Consider the following 27186-nt stretch of genomic DNA (forward strand, 5'->3'; position numbering starts at 1 on the left):
TACAGCTAACATTAATATTAGTGGTCCTGTCCAATGCATTCAACAGTTCTGATTTGTCCTCACGCAAGTTCTATGTTTTGGAAGTCTCAAGAATAAATGGAAAGAGAACCACTTTCAGTCGGACAAAGAAGTGAAGAAGACAGAGTGCAGAATCGACTTCAATGTCACGATCAAGGGCGCCGATCCTAGGGGCCGCTGGGGGCCGGCCCCCCAAAGCTCATGTGGGCCACCTATTGTATTTTTGAATATACAATATTTGGCATGATTTGAATGCAATTTGTCTTAAAATCCTCATATATATACCTTCTGCATCTCCCCCCCCCCAATTTACGGAGAAATCGGCGCTCTTGGTCACGATCATCAAAAGAAATAATAATAATAATAATAATAATAATAATAATAATAATAATAATAATAATAATAATAATAATAATAATAATAATAATAATAATAATAATAATAATAATAATAAAACTTCGTCAAAGGAATCTCGAGCCTGATATCCTAATAGAGTAAATGTTTAGTCGAATTCTTTTGCAAAGGCATCGTTATTTCTACCATTAATGAAAACCATTGGCATATAAGTACACTTCTACCTTTCTACCAACTTCTTTTGACTGGCTCTTATTTAAAACGTACTGTTTTCAGATGTCAGAGTACTTACTCAGCATTCATATCGAATTTAGCAAATCTTCCGCTCACGTCCAATAACAGTTTAAGTTCTCCTCTTGTGATAATTGTTTTGTCAGAGATCTCAATAGCTGCTCTTATCTGTTCACCTAAAATTAAAAATGAAAAAGATAATATCGTGCCTTTACAATTAATAATTTACGTAATACATATGTACAGAAATGTAATAAAGTATTTAAGCCTAGTTTTAAATTACAAAATCTTCAAAACGTTTAAAATAGCAACGAATTAATACCGTAAAGCGGGTTTACTTTGCACCAGATTCAAGGAATTTTAAAGAAAATCGCATGTAACTTACAAACGTAACCATTTAGAACACTGCATTTTAAACATATATGGCCGATGCAGAAACATTTTAAGTATGATTAACGTCATACTAAAGGCCTGACTACTGCAGGGAACATATGTTAGTCGAACTCTTTAGTATGACACTAATCACGCATCAGAACGACTCTGCATAAGGCGGATAATAGGGAAACATTCGTGCAAGTACACTAGTAAACATTAAGGATGACCATGGTTATTTAAATATAAACTTTGATGCAAAGTAACCCCATAGGTAAGGATACTTTGCACCAGTGGCGTTACTTGAAGCTTCAGCGCCCCCCGCAACCATTAGTTATGCGCCCCTACTTTCTGTATATTTTCGCCCTACTTTCTATATATTTTCAATCCCTGGAGCTCGTGCGCCCCCCTCCTCACGCCGCGGAGGTTGCGGGGGTGCTATTTACGCCTATGCTTTGAACCACATGCAAAAAGTATGTTAAACATACGAACACAATGTGCCTCTGTAATGTTTCCTTATCACTATTTATTCATTTCACTTCCTACACAAAACTGCATGCAGTCTACAAATATTGATATTAGAATGATGGTACCGGTATCGGTAATGAATTATCGATATGTGTAAAGAAAATTATCTACGTATCTTCTGGTACCGGAACAGAAACCACATTCTGATGGTTTACCATATGTTCCACAAAAATGCTAACTCAGGAACAGAAAAAAAAAAAAAAAACGTGAACTGATTTGCCTTGGTTGCTCTTTATGTCCAGGAATATCATCCTAACCATAATTAATGGAAGATTTATGGGCTTTGGGGTTTCAGGCTCAACCAAACTACATGATTTCTTTTCTAAAAAATCTAATGTTAGTCATTCCTATGCGTATAAGCTTCAAAGCCCCCCCTCCCCCAAAGTATAATGATTTGTAAAAAAAAAAAAAAAAAAAATCTGCTCGAAGCCTCTCAAACTATTTTTGTTGATCTACCACTGTTCCTAATTTATTTTCCAACAAGAAATCCATTCCGGCATCTACCTAAATAGGAAATTTACCTAAAATTGGAAGGCAGGAGGCACCAGCAGTAATAATTTCCTATCTAAGGGGTTAGTTTGGAACGGTGCAAAGTAACCTCGATTAGAGGCTGAAACCGCCTTTTTCCCAGTTTTTAATATTTTATGGCTTTAAAACGTTTCACACTTCCATTTCAACTAATTGCTTCAAAGTTCGATTATACACAGTAGTATTGCACGAAACTGACTTAACTTTGACAGAAATTATTGTAGGTGATATCTTCCCAATTTTGTCGGCTTTTACAATGACTGTTTTCCATACCCACAAGAATAAACCCTCCGGCTAATTAGAACTGATGCAAACCGCCAACTTTATAGTCAAAATACAGTTAGATGTTCTATCTTACGATGGCAGTTGAAACTTTCTCTTTACAGTTCGTGGTTCTACCGACAGAGGGCTGTACAACTCTTTTTATATCTTATGCAAAGTTATACATAAAGTGCAAAGTAACTCTGTCTTGCGTGTTCTTATCCGTGTGTCAGGAGTGGATCCATGGGGGGGGGGATAGGTGCTGACTGCCACGGGTGCTGACTGCCACAGCCAATTATTGGTGCTGACTGCCACGACTGTCGCTGATTGCAGATATGAAGGTGCTGACTGCCACGATGGCGTGCTGACTGCCACGAGCCTGGGAGGAAGTGTATTTGGAAAGAGAGGAATTAATCCCTCATACTAAATTTATGATTATTAATTAATTTAGTAGGGATTAATTTAGTAATCATCACAGCAAATCTATGTGGCATCCTGTAAGTTACAAAGTTGCTCACTAAGTGGAACGACATACACTTGGATGTTTATAAAGGGATTGTCTTTTCTGTTATATGTACAATTTGCACATTTCATTGTTTATATTAATTGTTTTATTGTATTATTTAATGGATATGATGGTCTGAAGCCAGCTGACAAGGGAAGTTTGGGAGAAGCACTCGCCTGCAGAGAAATAGGTATGTCATTTGAAGGACCAATTCATGCTGATTACAACAGGTAATAAAACTCCTGTACGTTGAGAACTGTTCGAGATATTCAGCTTGGAAATTTATATGAGAAAATGAGTGGATGCACGTTTCAATACGTTAAGTATTCTCACCCATGGCGAAGCCTGATGGTTTGAAATTGCTATTGCTTGATCACTGGGGTCCATTCACAGACAAATTGTCCATTACAAGTTGTATGACGGATGGCAAAGACCTAATGGTTGAGAAGATACCAAAGAATTGCACACGATTTGTGCAACCATTTGATGTGTTTTGATTCCGATCAATCAAAGATTATAGCAGGAGATTTGTACATAGTATGAATCTTCTTCATCTGGACGTTATAATGTACCAACGAAACAATCAAATAAAGTTCGTGACCATACGAATCACTTCCGATCACCGCGATACATAGGATCAGCAGCGTAGCCAGGATGTGTTTGGGGGGGGGGGGGCAAGTGCTGTTATAGGTACATATAGAAAAATTACAAACCCAAAAATTTATAAACATAAAAATATATAAAAAATTACAAACATCAAAGTACTAAAGTACATTGTAGGACCTCTTTGGGGAGGCACGGCCCCTCCGCCCCCCTTCCCTACGCCACTGCATAGGATTGTTTCAGTTTGCGTTCTGCAAGGCAGGTTACGAACAAATTATAGGCCTATAACTTTTGAATCACTTGTCGAATTTGCTTTTTGCTTTAGTTCTGCGAACTGTTCTCTTGCCGGATGCAACACAATTGCACATATAAAATGTTCATGGTGCAAGGGAGTATTTGGCCTGCGTCATTCATTCATAAAACAGAAGAACAACAGTGATCAATTTTCATCTCTAACCTATGATTATTGTGAACAATGTAATGACCAATTGTATCTAACAAACCCGTTAGTTATTGCGAAACACTTTTTTTCTGTTACTTCTGATAGCTTTCAATTCGTATGTCAATATTCGTTACTAATTATGTTGTACTTAACGCGTATAAATGCGCATATCCTCATTTTCTCATATAAACTTCCAAGTTAAATATCTCGAACCGTTCTCAACCGTACAGGAATTTTATTAGCTTCTTATAATCAGCATAAATTGGGACTTCAAATGGCATGCTTAGTTTCTCTGCAGGCGAGTGCTTTTTCCTGAACTTCCCTTGTGAGGTACAGCCAGCAGTGCTTTTTTGATAGAACTTTCAAGAGCTGCTCGAAACAATTTGCGCAGCTGTACACAGTTCATTCTGACATAGGGAGTTCAAGTGAGAATACATAAATCGTACCAATTTTGTACGCACCGCTCCCTGACAAAACTAAAAGTACACTCATGTCCAAAATTATTGTCGCATATCTATAACTATCTTCTTGTAAGAATATTATTTGATAATTTTGCAGAGTACTTTTAAAACTTATATTATGTGTATAATCAGGAAATTTATATTTGTGATAAATTTCATAGGAAAAGAATTATAAATACGAAAATCATAATGAGTAAAATAAAATGTAACTAAATGGACAAGAAAATTTTATTTTCGTTTTATTGTTCTTATTTACTGCTCTTTTGACATGAAATTTACCACATACATGTCTTTGCTGATTATACACATACTAACATTATAAGAAATACCGGGCGAATTCGTTATCAAATTTTATTACTAGAACAACATATTTATAATCGTGTGACAATAATTTTGGACATGAGTGTACATACAGAGACCTGTTTACCTTTGTTAGGTGTTGGTCTGAACAACACGATCCTAAGGATCTAGTTTCTTTCATGCTTCTTGGCGTCCGGTAATGTTACGCCTAGCAACTTTCTCTCAGGCTCGTGGCAGTCAGCACGCCATCGTGGCAGTCAGCACCTTGATATTGGCAATTAGCGCCAGTCGTGGCAATCAGCACCAATAATTGGCTGTGGCAGTCAGCACCCGTGGCAGTCAGCACCCCACCGGGGGGGGGGGTAATCGCCCTACCCCCAGAAGAGTAAACTTTCTTATTTTATATATAAATAAAACCCATCCCAGAGTTTGGAGCTCTTAAGAGGCCCCATCACGGCGAAATTAAAATACTACTAATTTTATAGTAATTCTGTAATATCCTCAAATAGATAAAAGATAATCAAAAAGTGGAACAAGACCTCCCTAGACAATATTATTTTACATGAGATACCGTTATCACCACTCACTTATCTACTTTCGATTTCCAGCCACTTAGAAACCCGGCATTTATTTTCGCGTTTCTACATGGCTGCAAACGGAAAGCTATTAGGTGACTCGTGATAACGGTAGCTCATGCAAAATAATATTATCTAGGGCGCTCTTGTTCCACATTTCGATTATATTACGTCTATTTGAAGATATCACAGAATTACTATAAAATTAGCGGTATTTTAATTTCGCAGTGATAAGGACTCTTAAAAGTGGCTCTAAGTAGCAATATTACAACCCACCGATCCCCCCCAGAAGTCCGTCCTGGATCCGCCCCTGCCATGTGTAAGATATGGTTGTTCACAAGACGAGAGCAGACGAGACAGAAGTTTCTTGACGAGACACGAGACAAGTCAAAAAGTAAGTTGTTGGTTAAAAGGCCGTGTATATATAAAACGGTAGTAAGACCAGTTATCATGTACAGTCAGCCACAAGAGTTATTTCCGTTTGATGAAATTAGTTTCGTAAATAACTTCAGAATATAAGGACAAAATTTGAGTACAGTTTTCAGAAAATTACAAAAGAATGTATATTCCAGCCATATTACCGTTGTACGCTCTAGTCATACCACCGTTATTCAAAAAAATAAATTTTACCAAACGGAAAGAACTTTTGTCACTGAGTGTACAGTAGTGAAATGTGAGCAACCATAATGGCCAGGAAAAGAAGATGGAAGTGGCAGAGATGAGAATGGTAAGATAGTAGCATGGTCACTTACAGAGGTAGGAGACCAGAAGAAACGGTTAAGAGGTATTGTTAAGGTGGTACCCTTGACTAAAAAGTTTTCAAGACTGGAGGTTGAGATGGCTTGAACATGTAGAACAAAGAAACAAAGACCATGTGAGAGAGAGTATTAGAAAGTTAGAAGTACCAGGCAAGGGCGCCGATCCTGGGGCCTAGGGAGTCCGGGCCCCCTTATTGTATTTAAGAATATGCAATATTTGGCATAATTTGAATGTAATTTGTCTTAAATTCCTCATGCCTTTTGCATCTGAATGGGCCCCCCAAATTTACAGAGAAATCGGCGTCCTTGGTACCAGATGAAAGGAAGAGGGGAAGATCCAAATTGAGATGAAAGGACAAACTACAAAATAATTTGAGTTACAGGGAGTGGAATATAGGGGCCGCCCAGGGTAGAGGAGAGTGGAGGATAAGAGTTAAAGAAGGGAACGCCGACCCTATTTAAATGGGAAAGGCGGAGACAAAGAAGAAGAAGAAGAGAAAAAGAACATGAGACAAGGCATGACTCTAACGACACCATTTCAAGACAAGACAGCCTCAATCAATCCCATTTTTCCCCTCTTCTAGGTCACATAATCAAAAAAATGCTGAAACAAGTGCTCTACGCGTATTATTTAAAATCCGAAGTCCAAATGGCAAATTGCTTCCATGCACGCCGACTACCTGGGTGCTCTGGTACTCCTGCACCCACAAACCAAGATTTTTCGTTTGGACCCAGATTTGAATCCGTTTTTCTTGCGTTTAAGTTAACCGTGTTACCGACAGAGCGAGGGCAGCCCAAACTTATTCTTATATTACCGGTATATTTTACTTTATCACAGCACAGGCCTTAATGACAGTGATCCAAAATAAATTAATCAAACATCGAGACTTCCCTGAAAACAGATAGACTAATACGACCCGGCATTGATATGCACCGACATAAATTTTGGAAAGTCGTCGCCGTTGATTGCTTGTGTTACTTCAAGAAATTCAGAGATATGTTCATCTTACAGTATAGTACGTAGTAATAATTGCGATGCATTTAACACCTTCCAATTCGAGTTTCAATCCCCTTCCTCTTCTTTTCTAGGTCAAATATTAAAAGCACTTAAAACATGGGTTCAGTTGTTTTAAACGAAAAGTCCAAATACAAAATTTAATGTCTCTTTCCTTAAGGCTGCAGACTACTAAATATTTTTGAAAAACTAATAATTTTTCTTTTGCCCGTTTCTCGTAAATGGAAAGAGGTAATAAAATGTAACTTACCACAATAATAGATAATGTTATTCTACACCTGAAAATACAAATCGGAAGAATTTTCAGTGTTGCCATCCATAGAAATTACAGTGTGACCAGAATTTGAATTACTCAAAAATCTAGGTAAAGGCAGCGACTAGAAAAATGAATTCAACGGTAATTGATGACTTATCATGCTGTCTATCCTTCTTGTTTACTACTTTTTAAATAATGTTTCTATTTATTTTGTAATGACTTATTTATTTTGTAAGAATTTATGTAAGGTTTATAAAATAAATAGAAATATTATTTAAAAAGTAGTAAACAAGAAGGATAGACAGCATGATAAGTCATCAATTACCGTTGAGTTTATTTTTCTAGTCGCTGTCTTTACCTAGATTTTTGAGTAATTCAAATTCTGGTCACACTGTTATTTCTATGGATGGCAACACTGAAAATTCTTTCGATCCGTATTTTCGGGTGTAAAATAGCATTATCTATTACTGTGGTAAGTTACATTTTATTACCTCTTTCCACTTACGAAAAACGGGCAAAAGAAAAATTATTAGTTTTCCAAAAATATTCAGTAGTCTGCCCCCTTAAGGAGTTTCGTGATATGGAGATTGTATTATAACAATTATTAACTTCATTTCCTTCTTTAGCCTTAGATCATAAATCTTGTGAGAGCTCCTCTGTGACTAAGCGGTTAGCGTATGCGCCTTTGGAGCGGGATACCCGGGTTCGATTCCCGGCGGGAGCTCATGTGGTTCAGATTCCACGTTAATCAGTAGGTCACGTCTCATATAGCCTCGCTGCTGAAAAGGGACGTTTAACTCAAAATCAACTCAACTCATAAATCTTGTGACCTGTAAAACTTTCAAGTTTCTAATTTAAACAGTGTGGCCTTGGCGTTGATCAGTTATCCAATCACATTCTTTTTATACGGCTTCTTCTGTTTAGATATAAATTTTTCGCTCGCTTCCATAATACATAGCACCATTAGTTATATTAATTTATTTATTAGTTTATTTATATGAATTATGTACCGAGACTAAAGGAAACGGTGAAAATGGGAATGAATGAAGGGATGGAATGAAGAATCTGGGAGGAAATAGGAAAATTCTGATACAATCCATGCACATAATGTTTGCCCACCATAAGATTCACTTGTCGCAAGCGGGAATTGAACCAGGGACTCCGCGCACCAGAGACGAGCGCTTTACCACTAAATCACCGTGATCCGTAATGTCACTTTTGGACGTGGCATGGATTCTCTTTTATTTCATACTAGGAGAATACCCGCTCTACGCGTACGTTTCATTTTGGACATAAAGGTCACCAAAACTGTTATTAATCAACATAGGAACCCCAGAAACTATGGATTCGACACTAATATCGGTCATTTCGAATTATTTTTATATGTTACCATTCCCTCTTAGGAATACTAATGGGCAAGGGCGGCCATAAGGGGGGCAAGGTGGAGCACTCGCCCCTCCTAGAGGAAATTGTACTTGGAAATTAGGGATGCGCACGAGACGAGTCGAGACAGGATTTTCCTGACAAAATTCGAGTCGAGACACGGCTCTTCCAATAGAAAAATATACATTTTTCGAGTCGAGACATCACTTTTACAGCACATTTTCGGGACGAGACAGCCACAAATCTTGTCTCATGCGCATCCCTATTGGAAATATCGAAAACCCAATTGAATTTTTACATTAGTTACAGCAAAATTTGAAACTATATTATTTTGAAACGTCGCTTATACTTGCCCACCCCCCTTGCAAACCACAACATTGGCGCCCTTGCTATTGGGGACTGAATTTGAACAGCATCAGAAGTTTCACTGTTCATTTCAGCGACCCCGAAAACTGTGGATTTGACACTAATATCGGGCATTTTCAATCATTTATATCCCTCTCCTTCCCTAGGTTGCACCGTCAAAGTGAAATAATAATACAGTAATAATAAAAGCATACCAGACTCGAAACTCATCTATGTTGAAAATATGATCGAGATCGGTCGGTTGGTTTCAGAGTTATTAAATCACAAACATACTCACTTTCATTTTTATTTGTATAGATGAAAAAAAAAAAAGTCATTCACGACACAAAATTTTTATTTTAAAGTGCAATGCTTTTCTGAAACTAATTTGTCTGTAAGATGATGATGATGTCATTGTTAAAGTAGTAATATTATTGTTATTATTTGAACAATGTGCTATATAACTAAAAGTGAGAATAGAAAAATCGCAGTCGAGGACAGTTCATTGCCTTGTTACATCCTTGGAAGTTGGAAGTTCAGTGACTCATCAATGTTAAACAAATTTAGCTACTTTTTTTTATATACATGCTATTTTAATGTATAATCAACAAATAAAAGCAAAATTGCATAAACATAATTTTGAGCAAATTCTCCAACATACTGTAAGTATAATAAAGTATTACGACATCAAATCATAGTACTTACCACACAATGATTTACCGGTTCTTGTAGTTAAATATAATGAACCGTTTCCTGGCTTCTCCTCACTGGCAATGATTCCACATGTATCATTTTCGCACGAGAAGCAATCTCCATGAACAAAATCTTTGTCGAAGTTTGTCAAGCCGGGACATGGGAAAGCAACAAACTTACACTTTCCAGTCAACGCTTCCAAATACAAATCCCACGCTTGCGTGTGACTACAATAAGAATTGACCATGCGATCTGTAATTTAAAAGAAAAAGGCATAAAAATACATAAATGTAATCAGTTGAATTATAGAGTTGGGTATAACATCAGAGGATCATACGTACTATGTTTGCAGGTTTACACTATCATCAAAGCTATTTTGGTACGGTCTTTAAAAGTAACCTATATTTTTGTACCATTTTTAATTATGTAGTGATATCATTTTTGTACCATTTTTAATTATGTAGTGATATCATTTTTGTACCATTTTTAATTATGTAGTGATATCATTTTTGTACCATTTTTAATTATGTAGTGATATCATTTTTGTACCATTTTTAATTATGTAGTGATATCATTTTTGTACCATTTTTAATTATGTAGTGATATCATTTTTGTACCATTTTTAATTATGTAGTGATATCATTTTTGTACCATTTTTAATTATGTAGTGATATCATTTTTGTACCATTTTTAATTATGTAGTGATATCATTTTTGTACCATTTTTAATTATGTAGTGATATCATTTTTGTACCATTTTTAATTATGTAGTGATATCATTTTTGTACCATTTTTAATTATGTAGTGATATCATTTTTGTACCATTTTTAATTATGTAGTGATATCATTTTTGTACCATTTTTAATTATGTAGTGATATCATTTTTGTACCATTTTTAATTATGTAGTGATATCATTTTTGTACCATTTTTAATTATGTAGTGATATCATTTTTGTACCATTTTTAATTATGTAGTGATATTTTTGTACCATTTTTAATTATGTAGTGATATCATTTTTGTACCATTTTTAATTTTGTAGTGATATCATTTTTGTACCATTTTTAATTATGTAGTGATATCATTTTTGTACCATTTTCAACGGTTCGTTCCTAAATTCTCTATGTCTGTGTGTCTGTTTGTCTGTCTGTTATTTTCATTTTTTTTTTTTCGATTTTGAGCCCTCCATTCGATATAGCATCAAAAACTATCTGACGAACTGATGGAATTTTTCGCGTCACTCTTACCATTCCCGAGATATTGGCCAAAAATGACCGATTTCGGGAGATTTAAGGAGCCATATGTCGGAGACCGTAAGTTATAGGAAGATAGTATAGGTGTTGATCAAATATCTAAGAAGATGGCGAACATTTTGATACCAAATAGTAACGGGTGGTTACTGTCCAACTGGCCACTGGTTTGGCCAGTATCCGTCAGTTAATATCGGTATTAAAATGTTTAATATCCTGTTAGATATTGATTAACACCATCATCATCTCTCTATGACTTACAGTACTCGAGACATTGGAAAAAAACAGCTCCGATTTTGGGAGATTTAAGGAGCCATATCTCGGGAACCGTAAGTCATAGAGAGATCATGTTGGTGTTGGTCAATATCTAACAGGGTGGTGAAGATTTTAGTATCAAATAGAAACCGGTGGCCATTGGCTAACTGGCCATCGTTCCTCAGATATTGGCCAAAAAGTTCGAATTTCGGAAGATTTAAGGAGCCATGTCTCAGGAACCATGAAAGTCATAGAGAGATGATATAGGTATTGATGGATATCTAAGAGGATGGTGAACATGTTGGTACTAAATAGTAACCAGTGGTCACTGGCTAACTGGCCATCGTTCCTCAGATATTGACTAAAAAGTTCGAATTTCGGGAGATTTAAGGAGCCATATCTCAGGAACCGTAAAAGTCATAGAGAGATGATATAGGTATTGATGGATATCTAAGAGGATGGTGAACATGCTGGTACCAAATAGTAACCAGTGGTCACTGGCTAACTGGCCATCGTTCCTCAGATATTGGCCAAAAAGTTCGAATTTCGGAAGATTTAAGGAGCCATGTCTCAGGAACCATGAAAGTCATAGAGAGATGATATAGGTATTGATGGATATCTAAGAGGATGGTGAACATGTTGGTACTAAATAGTAACCAGTGGTCACTGGCTAACTGGCCATCGTTCCTCAGATATTGACTAAAAAGTTCGAATTTCGGGAGATTTAAGGAGCCATATCTCAGGAACCGTAAAAGTCATAGAGAGATGATATAGGTATTGATGGATATCTAAGAGGATGGTGAACATGCTGGTACCAAATAGTAACCAGTGGTCACTGGCTAACTGGCCATCGTTCCTCAGATATTGGCCAAAAAGTTCGAATTTCGGAAGATTTAAGGAGCCATGTCTCAGGAACCATGAAAGTCATAGAGAGATGATATTGGTATTGATGGATATCTAAGAGAATGGTGAACATTTTGGTACTAAATAGTGACCAGTGGTCACTGGCTAACTGGCCACCGTTCCTCAGATATTGGCCAAAAAGTTCCAATTTTGGGAGATTTAAGGAGCCTTATCTCCGGAACCGTAAGTAATAGAGATATTACATTTTGCGAATTTTTGCGAAAAGGAGAAGGTGTGAGTACAAAGATTTAGTTTTACATGTAAGAGCAATCTCATATCCTTCCCGCTCCGTCTCTCCATTCTTCGTTCTGGCAATGCTCTTGGAGCATTCTCAACTGGTTAATTATGTAGTGAGATCACGGATGCTCAAAAGGCGGTATGTTATGAAGAAAAGTGCGTTATTGAAACATTAAGAGGAATCCAAAGAATAATATAGATAATCGAAGTTCAGTGGTTAGAACGATGAACTCACATCCGCGTGGTCCTTGATTCGATTCCCGGCCGGCACTTTCCAATTTTCGGCGTCTACCCAGCGTTGTGAGGAAAATTGGGGAGTCACTTTAATAAAAGAAATGACTCAGCTTTTAGGTGTAGAAAAGTCCTGTTACGCCTATTAGAGACGAGGCGTCACTCGAGAAATTTCTCGATCTCGTCTGGAAAACGATAGCAAAAGTACGACGTTTCTCGTGCCGACTCAGTTTTGAAAATGCACTTCTTTTATCCATACATTTCTCATCTCATTGGCGACACTAGTGACTCTAGTAAGAAATTACTCCAAGTTTTTCCCGTTGTTATTCAGGTCAACATTTATTTGCATAATATTGAATGCCACATACACAACAAACTTGTTACAAAGCTGTGCGGGCGTAGACATGTGCGGTTTTTTATTCACATCCAGTTTACAAACAAAATTCATGTGTGTGGAAGCGGACTTAGAATGAGAACCAGCAGTGCATTAATTACTTCTGCTAAAGCTTTCTCCAATAAATAAAGAAAGTTTCTAATTAACTAAAAAATTAGCATGTCCGTCATTGGTGCTCTTGTTTACAAGTTCAATTCCTAACGAAGAGGGATATTCCACTAGCTTTTACGGGTTAAATTGGAAGTGCTGCTTCGAGGCCGAGTGGGTAGCTCGTGTGCTGGTATCCGATTCGATTACTGGTGCGGGATACTTCACTCAGATCCCATTTGAAATACAGTCTTGTAAGGCACTTCTCGTAAGATCAGCAAAGCCAAACAATGGTCAACAGAGAGTCAACAGCATCTGAGCAGAGAAAAGATGGGTGTCTGTTTATACTTACAGCTAGTGCTGGCCTTGTGGCATCCGTTTAGCGGCGTGAGGACAATGCAGGAGCTATTTGAGAGAAAGAAGCGGACTCCGACCTAAGAAACCAGTATTGACGGGGAGAAGAAACGATGTGGTGGTGACCACACATCATTCCAAAGGCATGAGTGCCACGATCCGTAGGCTCTGGCCCTTGTCCCCTAAGTGCTGCTGCGCTAGGAATTTAGTTTATGCAGTCTCGATTTTCAAAAGACCCGCTAAGCTCCATTCAACCAAAAGGTTAAATTTAACAAGTTAAAATAATTAATTAATTCGGTCTGTTTTAGCTAGATAATTTGTATCTCCTAATATGAATATGATCTCATGTTCGATTTCCAACGAAAAAAAAAAAAACTTTCCTACTAAAAATAAGATACTTTACATTTTAATCCTTATGTTCAATTCCCAATGAAATAACCTTTCCCACTAAAAATAAGATACCTTACATTTTAACCATCATGTTCAATTTCCAATGAAATAACCCTTCCTACTAAAAATATATTATGTTTTAACCCTCTTGTTCAGTTTCCAATGAAATAACCTTTCCTACTAAAAATAAGATACCTTACATTTGAGGCGTATAGTTTCTAAATCCGCCATCTCCAATTTTCAAAAAAAATGAGGTAAGTACATTTACTGGTATTCCTTTCCATGCCCTACATGATGGTGAAAAGAGTTGTTTTAAATGTCGCCACCTCCACCCTCAATTACTGCTTTAAAGTTCAGGGTTTCTTCAAAAGCCGCCATCTACACTCAGCAGTGTGTTTGTAAACCCCATCATATCGATTCTATTCTATTCTATGCTATGAATTGAAGACCGACGTTAATGAAAAAAAAAAGTTGCAAGATGTTGTTCAACTCCTAACGAAACACTTCGGGGAGAATTGGCGTGCTAATTCAAACTTAACCATTTATGTTGATGCTGAAAAGAGACTGACTGCTTCAACAGAAGAAAGTGTAGATGAGGATTAGGCTGAATGTCAGTGTTTCGAACATGATTCTGATGAGAACTATATCTGAAAACAGTGTAAAGATCACTTTCAATCCTTTTCTTGTTGGTAAAGGTGGCATTTATTCCGAAGTTCCCATCCTGTTATGTCAGGCTATGTTACTGCTTTAAAGTTCAGGGTTTCTTCAAAAGCCGCCATCTACACTCAGCAGTGTGTTTGTAAACCCCATCATATCGATTCTATTCTATTCTATGCTATGAATTGAAGACCGACGTTAATGAAAAAAAAAGTTGCAAGATGTTGTTCAACTCCTAACGAAACACTTCGGGGAGAATTGGCGTGCTAATTCAAACTTAGCCATTTATGTTGATGCTGAAAAGAGACTGACTGCTTCAACAGAAGAAAGTGTAGATGAGGATTAGGCTGAATGCCAGTGTTTCGAACATGATTCTGATGAGAACTATATCGGAAAACAGTGTAAAGATCACTTTCAATCCTTTTCTTGTTGGTAAAGGTGGCATTTATTCCGAAGTTCCCATCCTGTTATGTCAGGCTATGTTAGGTTAGGTTAGGTCCCAATGGGTTAGATTAGGTTAGTGAGGTGAGGTTAAGTAAGCTTATGTTATGTTAGGAGACGATATTTCTAAACGGGCTGGGAACTTCGGAACTTGACCTGTAAATGTAGCTAACGTACTATGATTATAGCTTCATTTCTTTTTTCCTTGTTTGTGCACATTATAATGTCACCCAACAAGTTAATATCGTCGTTTAGATTCAGTTTATCTCCATCTACTGCTCTGTTCTGAAATAGTTATCAGAAATTATAATAGTAATGACTTGGAAGCAAATAAACCCCAAAAATTACTTAGGTACGTTTGATTCAAAGTCCTCCATCTCCAAAAGTTGTTTTCAAAATCCGCCATCTCCAAACTGCTTTCTGCAATAACCGAGAAATGAGATGAGAGAGATTTTTGTCATTTGATAGTTATAATGAATGTCCAGAAAGCAGTAAAGTATTTCTAAACAGAAAATTTTATCTCACATAATCTCTGAGTTATCAGTTTTTCCTGTTTTTCTCGAAACCGTTTATGAAGGAGATGGCGGATTTAGAAACTATACGCCTCATTTTAACCATCATGTTCAATTTCCAATGAAATAACCCTTCCTACTAATAATATATTATGTTTTAACCCTCTTGTTCAGTTTCCAATGAAATAACCTTTCCTACTAAAAATAAGATACCTTACATTTTAACCATCATGTTCAATTTCCAATGAAATAACCCTTCCTACTAAAAATATATTATGTTTTAACCCTCTTGTTCAGTTTCCAATGAAATAACCTTTCCTACTAAAAATAAGATACCTTACATTTTAACCATCATGTTCAATTTCCAATGAAATAACCCTTCCTACTAAAAATATATTATGTTTTAACCCTCTTGTTCAGTTTCCAATGAAATAACCTTTCCTACTAAAAATAAGATACCTTACATTTTAACCATCATGTTCAATTTCCAATGAAATAACCCTTCCTACTAAAAATATATTATGTTTTAACCCTCTTGTTCAGTTTCCAATGAAATAACCTTTCCTACTAAAAATAAGATACCTTACATTTTAACCATCATGTTCAATTTCCAATGAAATAACCCTTCCTGCTAATAATATATTATGTTTTAACCCTCTTGTTCAGTTTCCAATGAAATAACCTTTCCTACTAAAAATAAGATACCTTACATTTTAACCATCATGTTCAATTTCCAATGAAATAACCCTTCCTACTAAAAATATATTATGTTTTAACCCTCTTGTTCAGTTTCCAATGAAATAACCTTTCCTACTAAAAATAAGATACCTTACATTTTAACCATCATGTTCAATTTCCAATGAAATAACCCTTCCTACTAATAATATATTATGTTTTAACCCTCTTGTTCAGTTTCCAATGAAATAACCTTTCCTACTAAAAATAAGATACCTTACATTTTAACCATCATGTTCAATTTCCAATGAAATAACCCTTCCTACTAAAAATATATTATGTTTTAACCCTCTTGTTCAGTTTCCAATGAAATAACCTTTCCTACTAAAAATAAGATACCTTACATTTTAACCATCATGTTCAATTTCCAATGAAATAACCCTTCCTGCTAATAATATATTATGTTTTAACCCTCTTGTTCAGCTTCCAATGAAATAACCTTTCCTACTAAAAATAAGATACCTTACGTTTTAACCATCATGTTCAATTTCCAATGAAATAATCTTTCCTACTAAAAATAAGATATCTTACAATGAAATCAGTATTTATGCAAAAATATTAAAGTTTGGTCCATACTTAGTGTAGTAGCTCCGTCTAAGATGTCAGGTAGATTGAGGCAGTTCTTCTGTCCCAGGCCACCATTAGGGAAGTAATCAACATGACCCACTGGTTGACTAATAGCTACAGCTCCTGCTGTGATTGGACCACCGTCTGTGTGAATTATGTCCACAAAATCTGCATCATTTTTATCCAGTCCTATTCCCTCGGGAATGTTTGCTCCTTCGAAGAAGAGTCCTGCTGGATCAAGACCTGTTGGAAAGAAAAGATGGTTTGGTTTAAAATATAAGTATACGTAAGGTAACTTCGGGAGAGATACCCCGGGTTTTTAGATCAACATTATTCAGTAGAGGATTTTAAAACGGATAGCATGTACCTTGTTTTTAGTTTTCGTTGGCTAAGCAAATATATGGACTTAATTATTTAGACACAATTGTAACAAATAAGGTGCTACTGTTCGGTAGAAAAACTCTTACCTTTGCGACTAACAACAAGGAAGTTAAAACTGAATATCTACTTATAAAAACACAATATTGTAAAACAGCGTACAGAAAGTGTTTCTTGGCATGTAAAAGGTACACAACAGAGTGTCTCTGAGATGTAAAAAGCACACAACAGAGCGCCTCTGACATGTAAAATGGCACCTAAGAGAATATCTCCGATGTGTAAATTAGCACACAATGGAGTATGTCTGACACGTAAAGTTGCACACTACGGAGTATCTCTCACATGTAAAATGGCACACAGAGGAGTGTGTATGGCATGAGAGTGGCATACAGAGGACTCTCTCACATGTAAAATGGCACACAGAGGAGTGTGTCTGGCATGAGAGTGGCATACAGAGGACTCTCTCACATGTAAAATGGCACACAGAGGAGTGTGTCTGGCATGAGAATGGCATACAGAGGACTCTCTTACATGTAAAATGACACTCAGAGGAGTGTGTCTGGCATGAGAGTGGCACACAGAGGACTCTCTCACATGTAAAATTGCACACAGAGGAGTGTGTCTGGCATGAGAATGGCATACAGAGGACTCTCTTACATGTAAAATGACACTCAGAGGAGTGTGTCTGGCATGAGAGTGGCACACAAAGGACTCTCTCACATGTAAAATTGCACACAGAGGAGTGTGTCTGGCATGGGAGTGGCATACAGAGGACTCTCTTACATGTAAAATGACACTCAGAGGAGTGTGTCTGGCATGAGAGTGGCACACAGAGGACTCTCTCACATGTAAAATGGCACACAGAGGAGTGTGTCTGGCATGAGAGTGGGACACAGTGGACTGTCTCTCATATGTAAACTGACAAACAAGAGAGAGCATCTCTGACGTTTAACGTCCCACAATTATGTTCTTTAAGGTAAGGGAAAATGAATTGAAATCTTTAAGTTTAACGTCCCACGCTTATGCCGGCTACGCTAAAGGACACGGTGATGATGAGAAATGAATGAAATGGTGGATTGAAGAGAGTGGAAGGAAACGGGAAAACCCTGAGGAATATCACGAATACAGTGTCCACCACAATTTAAGGCACGGTAGATGACCATTAAAGCAAGTGAATGATGATGAAAGAATTGGTGGAATGACAAAATGGGAGGAAACGGCGAAACCTGGATGGACTCATATTGTCCACTAGACTCTTGAAGTTTATCGTTCCGTCTTGAATTTAAAAAAGGTAATTTTCGTCTTGTGAGCAACACTAGATAGAAATCAAAAGATCCAGATTGATTCTCATCCTATGCTAATTACGTGATTTTCAAGGATATTGAAGCGGCTCTTTGAGTTTCTACCAGGCTAATGATGGTAAGGAATTGATGATACTATTTGAGACCGGTCGATTGATAAAGGTTGTGTGAGATTGAGTGATTCGAAAGCATTCTAGGGAGGTATATGTGTTTTTCATCTAGTATACATGAGATTCAGCCAAGGTTAAGCATTGTTAATTACTGAAAGTTTGAGAGCATATAATCCCCTTCAGATGAGACATAAACAACACTGTTTGTTGATATATGTTTGCGTCTACATACGTGAGATTCAGCCAAGTTTAAGCATTGTTAATTATTGAAAGTTTGAGAACATACAATCCCCTTCAGATGAGACATAAACAACGCTGTTTTTTTTATATATGATTGCGTCTACATACGTGAGATTGAGCTAAGGTTAAGCATTGTTAATTATTGAAAGTTTGAGAGCATACAATCCCCTTCAGATGAGACATAAACAACACTGTTTGTTGATGGGGGTTTCCTCTATATACGTAAGATTCAGCCAAGGTTAAATCATTGATAATTATTGAAAGTTTGAGAGCATACAATCCCCTTCAGATGAGACATAAACAACACTGTTTGTTGATATATGTTTGCGTCTACATACGTGAGATTCAGCCAAGTTTAAGCATTGTTAATTATTGAAAGTTTGAGAACATACAATCCCCTTCAGATGAGACATAAACAACGCTGTTTTTTTTATATATGATTGCGTCTACATACGTGAGATTGAGCTAAGGTTAAGCATTGTTAATTACTGAAAGTTTGAGAGCATATAATCCCCTTCAGATGAGACATAAACAACACTGTTTGTTGATATATGTTTGCGTCTACATACGTGAGATTCAGCCAAGTTTAAGCATTGTTAATTATTGAAAGTTTGAGAACATACAATCCCCTTCAGATGAGACATAAACAACGCTGTTTTTTTTATATATGATTGCGTCTATATACGTGAGATTGAGCTAAGGTTAAGCATTGTTAATTACTGAAAGTTTGAGAGCATATAATCCCCTTCAGATGAGACATAAACAACACTGTTTGTTGATATATGTTTGCGTCTACATACGTGAGATTCAGCCAAGTTTAAGCATTGTTAATTATTGAAAGTTTGAGAACATACAATCCCCTTCAGATGAGACATAAACAACGCTGTTTTTTTTATATATGATTGCGTCTACATACGTGAGATTGAGCTAAGGTTAAGCATTGTTAATTATTGAAAGTTTGAGAGCATACAATCCCCTTCAGATGAGACATAAACAACACTGTTTGTTGATGTGTGTTTGCCTCTATATACGTGAGATTCAGCCAAGGTTAAGCATTGTTAATTACTGAAAGTTTGAGAGCATATAGTCCCCTTCAGATGAGACATAAACAACACTGTTTGTTGATATATGTTTGCGTCTACATACGTGAGATTCAGCTAAGTTTAAGCATTGTTAATTATTGAAAGTTTGAGAGCATACAATCCCCTTCAGATGAGACATAAACAACACTGTTTGTTGATGGGGGTTTCCTCTATATACGTAAGATTCAGCCAAGGTTAAATCATTGATAATTATTGAAAGTTTGAGAGCATACAATTCTCTTCAGATGAGACACAACGAATGGTCTGCTACAGTGTTAAAATACTGAAGAAAAGCTTATATAAATACTGAGAAGAGAAAAGCACAAATAAAAGTACAGATAAAACATTGATTTAAAAATTACTGATAAAAATAATATGAAATTAGGCACGTATCTAATCTTTTCAAAAGTGGTAAATGCTCCAGGACTTTTATCTTATTCAGAATATTAAGGAACGTTACATTTGAACAGAATCAGATAGTTACAACGATCGTTGTATTATCTTGTTTGAAAAACACCAAAATAGACACATGTTTATACATTAAATGGAGATTCTACATTTTACTAAAACAAAAAAATTATTATTTTTTCCTAAAGAAAAAAGAAATGATACCTGTGATATGTCCAAGTTTCATTCCTTTCTTGGCAAGAGCGTCGCCAGCATATCCAGCAATGTGCGCACCCAGACTGAAACCCACTATATGGAAGTCTTTAGGATCAGCACCAGTCCCAATCATTTGTTCAATCAATCTTGTTAATTGAGCACCAACAACTTGAGAATTGACAACTGCCCGTGGATACAAAGTTTTAGCTCCTCTTCTCCAGTCGACTAGAATTACGTTGCAATCACTCTGAGAAAAACAACAAGGTTATTTTTTAAAAATTGTTTCATTCCGAATTCAACTATTATAGACGATTCTATTAATGAAACAGATTCATAAGATTATGGTATGCCTTCTACTTACATTTAGTTGTTTAGGTCAGCTTTTCTATTGAATTTTAGACAAATTGTGACTACCAAGAGACTGTCTTAATCCTCCTGATAACCATTCTCCAACGTAAAGCTCATTAACGTACAACAAATAACCCTCCTCTGTACAATGATTCACTTTTAAAAAGTAAAAAAAAAAAAATCATTTTACTGAAAAAATCACCTTATAAACAATCATCCCCTACAGCCTTTCCTAAAAGGCCCAAAGCTCTATCAACTATCTTACGCAATACGAACATTACACTACTGGTCAGAACGTTTCTGTAAAATCCACAATTTACTTGTACAATCAGCGACAAAAGTTATTTCCGTTTGTTAAAATTTATTTTGGAAGTAACGATGGAACGTACACAGTTTCACCGAGTTTCAAGCCTGAAAGTACAGAAAATTACATTCTTTTTAATTTACTGAAAACTGTACTCAAATTCAGGGCCGTGCCGCAGGCCCGTATCCAGGGGGGTCTAGGCGGGCCGGCTCCCCAAAAATTTTTGCTGGCCCCCTAAAAGTTTTACAGTAGGCTTGCAAAAGAACTATAATATGGTGATGAACTATCATATGGTTGGATCGGGCTCCCCTAACTTCAGCCGCCCCCCTAAGTTTTTGGGCTGGCTACGGGCCTGCCGTGCCGTGGAAAATTAGCGCCCGGGGCGAGAGTATACGACGGCGCCCCATACATATATTCCAAGCAATTTTTCCTATCTTTTCCTTTTTTCTCCCGAATTTTTCATCCCCTTACTTCGGCGCCCGGGGCCGTCGCCCCGCTCGCCCCCCACGGCACGGCCCTGCTCAAATTGTCCTTTCCTTGAGAAAGTCATTTACTAAACTAATTTGATCAAACGGAAAGAACTTTTGTCTCTGACTGTACAACGATAAAGCAAAGGCGTAAGGAGATTCAACGTATGACGTTTGAATTCTTCAGCTTGTAGGGTCAGCGTGATTGAGTAGCTCCTGCCATCTAGGGAGCGTTGCCATGAAGCAAAGATCTTTTTTTTAAATATTAATAGATGTCAGCTCTGATAACTTGTGTTGTTCTATTGAACTAATAAACTTATATGTATGGTCGGTCATTGATTCAAGTTTAAAATAGTTGGAGTGTGTTGGGTTGACGCACGGCCGACTCTAGGCAATTTGTCGTCGCGTGCAATGGCATCATTGGCACCTGTCCTTTCTCAAAAAAAAAAAAAAAAAAAAAAATCTTAAAAAGCCACGATTTAAAAAAAATGAAATCTTTAAGTTTTACGTCCCACGGTTATGCCGGTTAGGCTAAAGGAGACGATGATAATGACAGATGAGTGAAATGAAGAAAGTGGGAGGAAACGGAAGAACCCCGAGAAAACCCATGAGCACGGTGTTTGTCCACCACAAAGTTCACTTGGCGGGGGCTGGGATCGAACCCGGGACCCCAAGCACCAGAGGTGAACGCTCTACTACTGAGCCACCGCGCCCCCCGCCACGATTTTAAGTATGCCACACCATCATGAACAACGAAGCGGACAGAAAGGGCATTCGCACTCAGAAAGGACTAAACACTACAATTGCAATCTCGTTGTGTCTGTTTCTTCTCTAAATAATAATCTATTATGTTAGTGAAAGATCAAGCAAATACACCTGAAAGATGGTAATCCTTTTTATAGAAATCAATATCGAGCTTCAATCTCAATATATCAGTTTGCAATTACAGTGCAATTAACTCTTTTATATTTATTTCTTGATTTTCCTTCTATATGTGTTAAAAAAACTTGTTTCCACCTTCAGTAATAAGGAACTTGTTTGTGACAAAGACAAGACTAGTTTTCATATCCAAACTGTGATAACTACAGTAACTAAATGAAACAGATGTTTGCTACTGTTCAAGAATTGAGTTCTTGTATTTGACAACAATTAAGCAATTCATGCTGGGATTTGTTTGACCATTTGCTTTAGCACTGTCTACGTCATGTTAAACTAATGGGACCTAAATATGATTTATGAATATAGTATTCAAATAGAACGTCAGCTTAGTAACTTTAATTACCATCATCATGAAGTATCTTTTCATCAAGAAATATTTATTTTAAATAATATAGTTGTGACAGACTTTGCCGCCCCCGTGCAAATGTACGTGTTGCGTATACAGTAGTATATAGGTTGACGAAGTTTTGGCACGAGACTACGAAAAAAGAACGTGCTAAATTTTCCACCTCTTCTGTTTCTAACAGCCAGGGACAGATTAAAGGGAGGGGTGAGGGGGCCATTGCCCCCCTCCAAGAGCCCTCGAAAACATTATAATTACACACACTGTCGTTTGTAGCTTACTGCCACACGAACAAAAGTTTCGGATTGTTCTTAAATTATTTTAAAAGAGGGTTAATTCTCTAAATACTACTTAAAAATTTTTTAGTCTTCGTTCAGGGTGCCGCGTTTACGCTAACGATAACTCGAGTCATAATATCAGATAAATCTCAGAAAGAAGGACGATGTTACTTGAGGTCAGAACATATGGAAAAGTATCCATGGTTGGTTCTTTTCCATAAGCAAATGAGACTTTTTTTTGTAAATGTTGCTCACTTTTTGCAATAGGTTTGGTTGGGGGGCTATCGAAGAAACGTATGCCTCTCCAAATTCTTGTGACTAAATCTTTGAAGAAATTTCCTAAGCTGCTTGGTTCCTACGGTATTTTAGAAATCACAACAAGGCATAATATCGCATTAACGATGTTGAGATCGGAAAAGTGTTTCTGAAAAACTACCGGGAACCAGTGAAATCAGTCAAGAATCAAATCAATTAGTCGAGAAGACAACATATAATCTAAAATCGCGACAAACTGAAATTAATGTTGGAGAATGTGATATATTCCTTAGAAGTAAGGGTATTCCTTGTGGTATTACATTTCGAGGCCACAGGAACGATGCTCGTGCGGTTAATTCGACCTCAGATGGGACGGTGCAGTAGAGGTCTGCACGGGTTCGGGCCGGCCCGTGAATTTATAATGTGAGACCCGAACCGAATCCGAATATGCTTTTTCTTTCAGGTGATAATCAAATGAACCCTAAATAACCCCGAATTACAGAAACTTAATAATTAACGCAAAATTATATCTTTATGTACAAGTAGAGGTTTAATTCTGCAGTTTAAAATCTTACATGATTTAGAATAACGAAACAAAGGATATCATTTACACTTGCTAACTATATGAATTCTCTAAAGAAAATGGACATTTATATAAATTCTGCCTCTCTTAGCGTCGGTGCATAAACGTAGAACGACAAACTAAGCATTTCATTTCATTTATATAAATTCTCATGAAAATCCCAACTTGACATGAGTACTTCAAATATTGAAAACAAAGTGTCAATACGAGTTGCAAATTCTTATGTGAATAGATGTGTGTAAGTGTTCCATCTATACGTACTTTCCGTATGAAACAATATAGGCGGGCAGGATCTCATATACAAATGGACGGATATAACATATAGCTGAGGAATGTAACATAAGTATATGCATGTGATATACGGAAAACTGTTAGATGTCAGACATCCTGAAACAGCATGATGTAACATGCAAGGCAATACCTACGTAGGATACGGATAACGTATGCTCCGTACTGATTTTTGTAGTAAGCAAGAGGATACCGTATATTTGTACAATATACTGCTGTACGGAGAACGGATTTTTCTCAGTGTAAGAAATTTTTAACCTGATATTTTTTCTAGCGGAATATTTAGTAAAACATAGCCACGACCAGGCCTGCAGACAGAATACTTTTTCGGGGGGGGGGGGGGCATTGTGATGAAAATTCCGTAGCAATTATATCTTTTACCCTCTTTTCTTGAATCCGTTTTATCTTTTGTTTTGGGGGAAATTTCGGAGAACACATTCCACGTGTGGCCCAGTCCGGTAGAGAGCCCAAAAATATAGAGGGGCCCGACCCAACCATACTATAGTTGATTTGCAAGCCTACCGTGAAAAGTTTAGTGGGGCCAATGAAAATTTAGGGGGGGGGGCGGCCCCTAGCCTCCAGTGGATACGGGCCTGGTCTGGCCACAACAGATAAAGAGCCCCTTCCCCAAGGTGTTTGGTTTAATAAGCCAATGCCAACAACCGTGAGATGTTAAAAAAAGTTTTGAGGCATCTTGTACACAATAAAACAAAAGTCTGTACTCTTAATTATTATTTATTCTTATTTTATGTTCTACATGAAGCATTAGATGTCGCTAGCATGCGGATTGCAGGTGTTGTGTATCATGGCCGTTAATGGATCTTGATGCTTCTTAGTTATTTTGCGCTATCATGGATAAAATAGCAAATTTTATTAATAGATATTTATATCTTCCTGATTTGGAAAAAAAGCATTATGATTTATTGTGTTTGTCTGTCTCTGTCTGGGTTGTTAGATGTCGGAGCAATCATAGAATAAATGTACTTTTTACAAATGCATATAGAGTCATTGAGAAAGAACTAACAAGGTGCAATTTCTTTAATTTTTCCAGGGTAACACGCAAACAGAAACAATGTATGAATAATATAAGGATACTGGCTACTGGAAGCTAATATCCGCCACCGTTTAAAGTTATAACGCAACCTTAAATGAACCACATGAAGTCTCATTACAAAACTTCTGGTCCACAATATAGTCTTTTTGAATGCCCAGTAATTACGTAGGTCATCTCGCCTGGTTATCAGCACTGCAGCCCCAAATTTCTATGAGCGCTTTACGCCTGGACTAATATCTTGCTTTCGATACTCAAACTGCTATATATATATATATATCATGTGCCATTTCTAGATGTTTTCCAAATTTTCTACTTTTCATAACAAAATATAAACTTATATACAGAGTGTCCAAAATAATCACGGACCATAATATATTATACTGATGTATAATGTAACATATTACTTCCGTACTTGTGGTCACGATGTTTCTGTCCTACTAGCGGGACTACTGCATCATCCTTCCGAAAGGATAAATGCTTGAACGTTGAATCATTTGAGGCTAAATTTAGCCTTAAAATGTACACAATGCGTTTGAGGTTATCGAGTCTCAAAAATTGTATTGAATTTTATAATTAACTAATTGAGTTGAGCGAAGCGAAGCTCTTATACTAGGGTTAGCCGTTTGGATGTCCGCGAACTCCTCCTAGACCGTTTGGCCGATCTCAACCAAACTTAGCACGCTGATAGAGTATGTCGTGCTGAGTGACAACATAGGTCGAAATCAAAAATCCGATGTACCATCGAGGAATAATCACCGAAAAACGCTTCCTCCTAGACCGTTTGGCCGATCTCAACCAAACTTAGCACGCTGATAGAGTATGTCGTGCTGAGTGACAACATAGGTCGAAATCAAAAATCCGATGTACCATCGAGGAATAATCACCGAAAAACGCTTACTCCTAGACCGTTTGGCCGATCTCAACCAAACTTAGCACGCTGATAGAGTATGTCGTGCTGAGTGACAACATAGGTCGAAATCAAAAATCCGATGTACCATCGAGGAATAATCACCGAAAAACGCTTCCTCCTAGACCGTTTGGCCGATCTCAACCAAACTTAGCACGCTGATAGAGTATGTCGTGCTGAGTGACAACATAGGTCGAAATCAAAAATCCGATGTACCATCGAGGAATAATCACCGAAAAACGCTTACTCCTAGACCGTTTGGCCGATCTCAACCAAACTTAGCACGCTGATAGAGTATGTCGTGCTGAGTGACAACATAGGTCGAAATCAAAAATCCGATGTACCATCGAGGAATAATCACCGAAAAACGCTTACTCCTAGACCGTTTGGCCGATCTCAACCAAACTTAGGACGCTGATAGAGTATGTCGTGCTGAGTGACAACATAGGTCGAAATCAAAAATCCGATGTACCATCGAGGAATAATCACCAAAAAACGCTTCCTGATTACGTAGTTTAAGCTCGCTCAGCTCATTTCATTGCAATCGGGTATATACATTGCATTCCTAGTCATTAAGTATATTTAATTAATTTTAGTAATAATAATAATACTAATAGAAATTTAACTCACCTTAGCTAAGAATATATTTTTGTTTTCTGAAGGCCTTTTTCTGTTACTGGTTTCCCTTATACCATGAATGATGATTTTTGTCGGTTTCTTTGGGTCATAATTAGATCTCAGGAGCATATCAGAGTCTACAACTAGAGGCTGACCTCGCTCTGGATTCTTTTTCGTGAAGAGGAAAAACAGTGCTCGCACTGTTTCCTGCCGACGAGTAGGAACAGGAACACATGGCAAGTTTCCTAGATAAGAAGGAAAAAAAAAAGTTATTAAAGAAAAGTTTTATCTACTATTAGTGGTGGTTAGGTTTCTTGTAAAAGCAGTGGTTGCAGTATCAAAGACATATATATAGTGTCTCAAAAGTCCCCTGACATAGGGTAACTGTTATTATCAGAGTTACAATAAAATGTAAGAGGAAAAACCATCTCCAAATATGTTTTCAATCTA

The 27186-nt window shown here is 37.0% G+C and overlaps 1 protein-coding gene across 1 annotated transcript in view; it reads right to left on the reverse strand.

The window, feature by feature from the left end:
- LOC145672949 (inactive pancreatic lipase-related protein 1-like) overlaps positions 1-27186 on the reverse strand; it is a 112804-nt gene that overhangs the window by 21570 nt on the left and 64048 nt on the right. Inside the window, exons 3-7 of the mRNA XM_081742199.1 lie at positions 26749-26981; positions 20362-20599; positions 16648-16881; positions 9641-9880; positions 665-779 (exon numbers count right to left, since the gene is read on the reverse strand). Coding sequence (XP_081598325.1) covers positions 665-779; positions 9641-9880; positions 16648-16881; positions 20362-20599; positions 26749-26981 — 1060 coding nt within the window. The remainder of the gene's footprint in view (positions 1-664; positions 780-9640; positions 9881-16647; positions 16882-20361; positions 20600-26748; positions 26982-27186) is intronic.

Source organism: Thermobia domestica, chromosome 16 (genome assembly GCF_964235325.1).
Source record: "Thermobia domestica chromosome 16, izTheDome1.hap1.1, whole genome shotgun sequence".
In the NCBI taxonomy this organism is placed as follows: Eukaryota; Metazoa; Arthropoda; class Insecta; order Zygentoma; family Lepismatidae; genus Thermobia; species Thermobia domestica.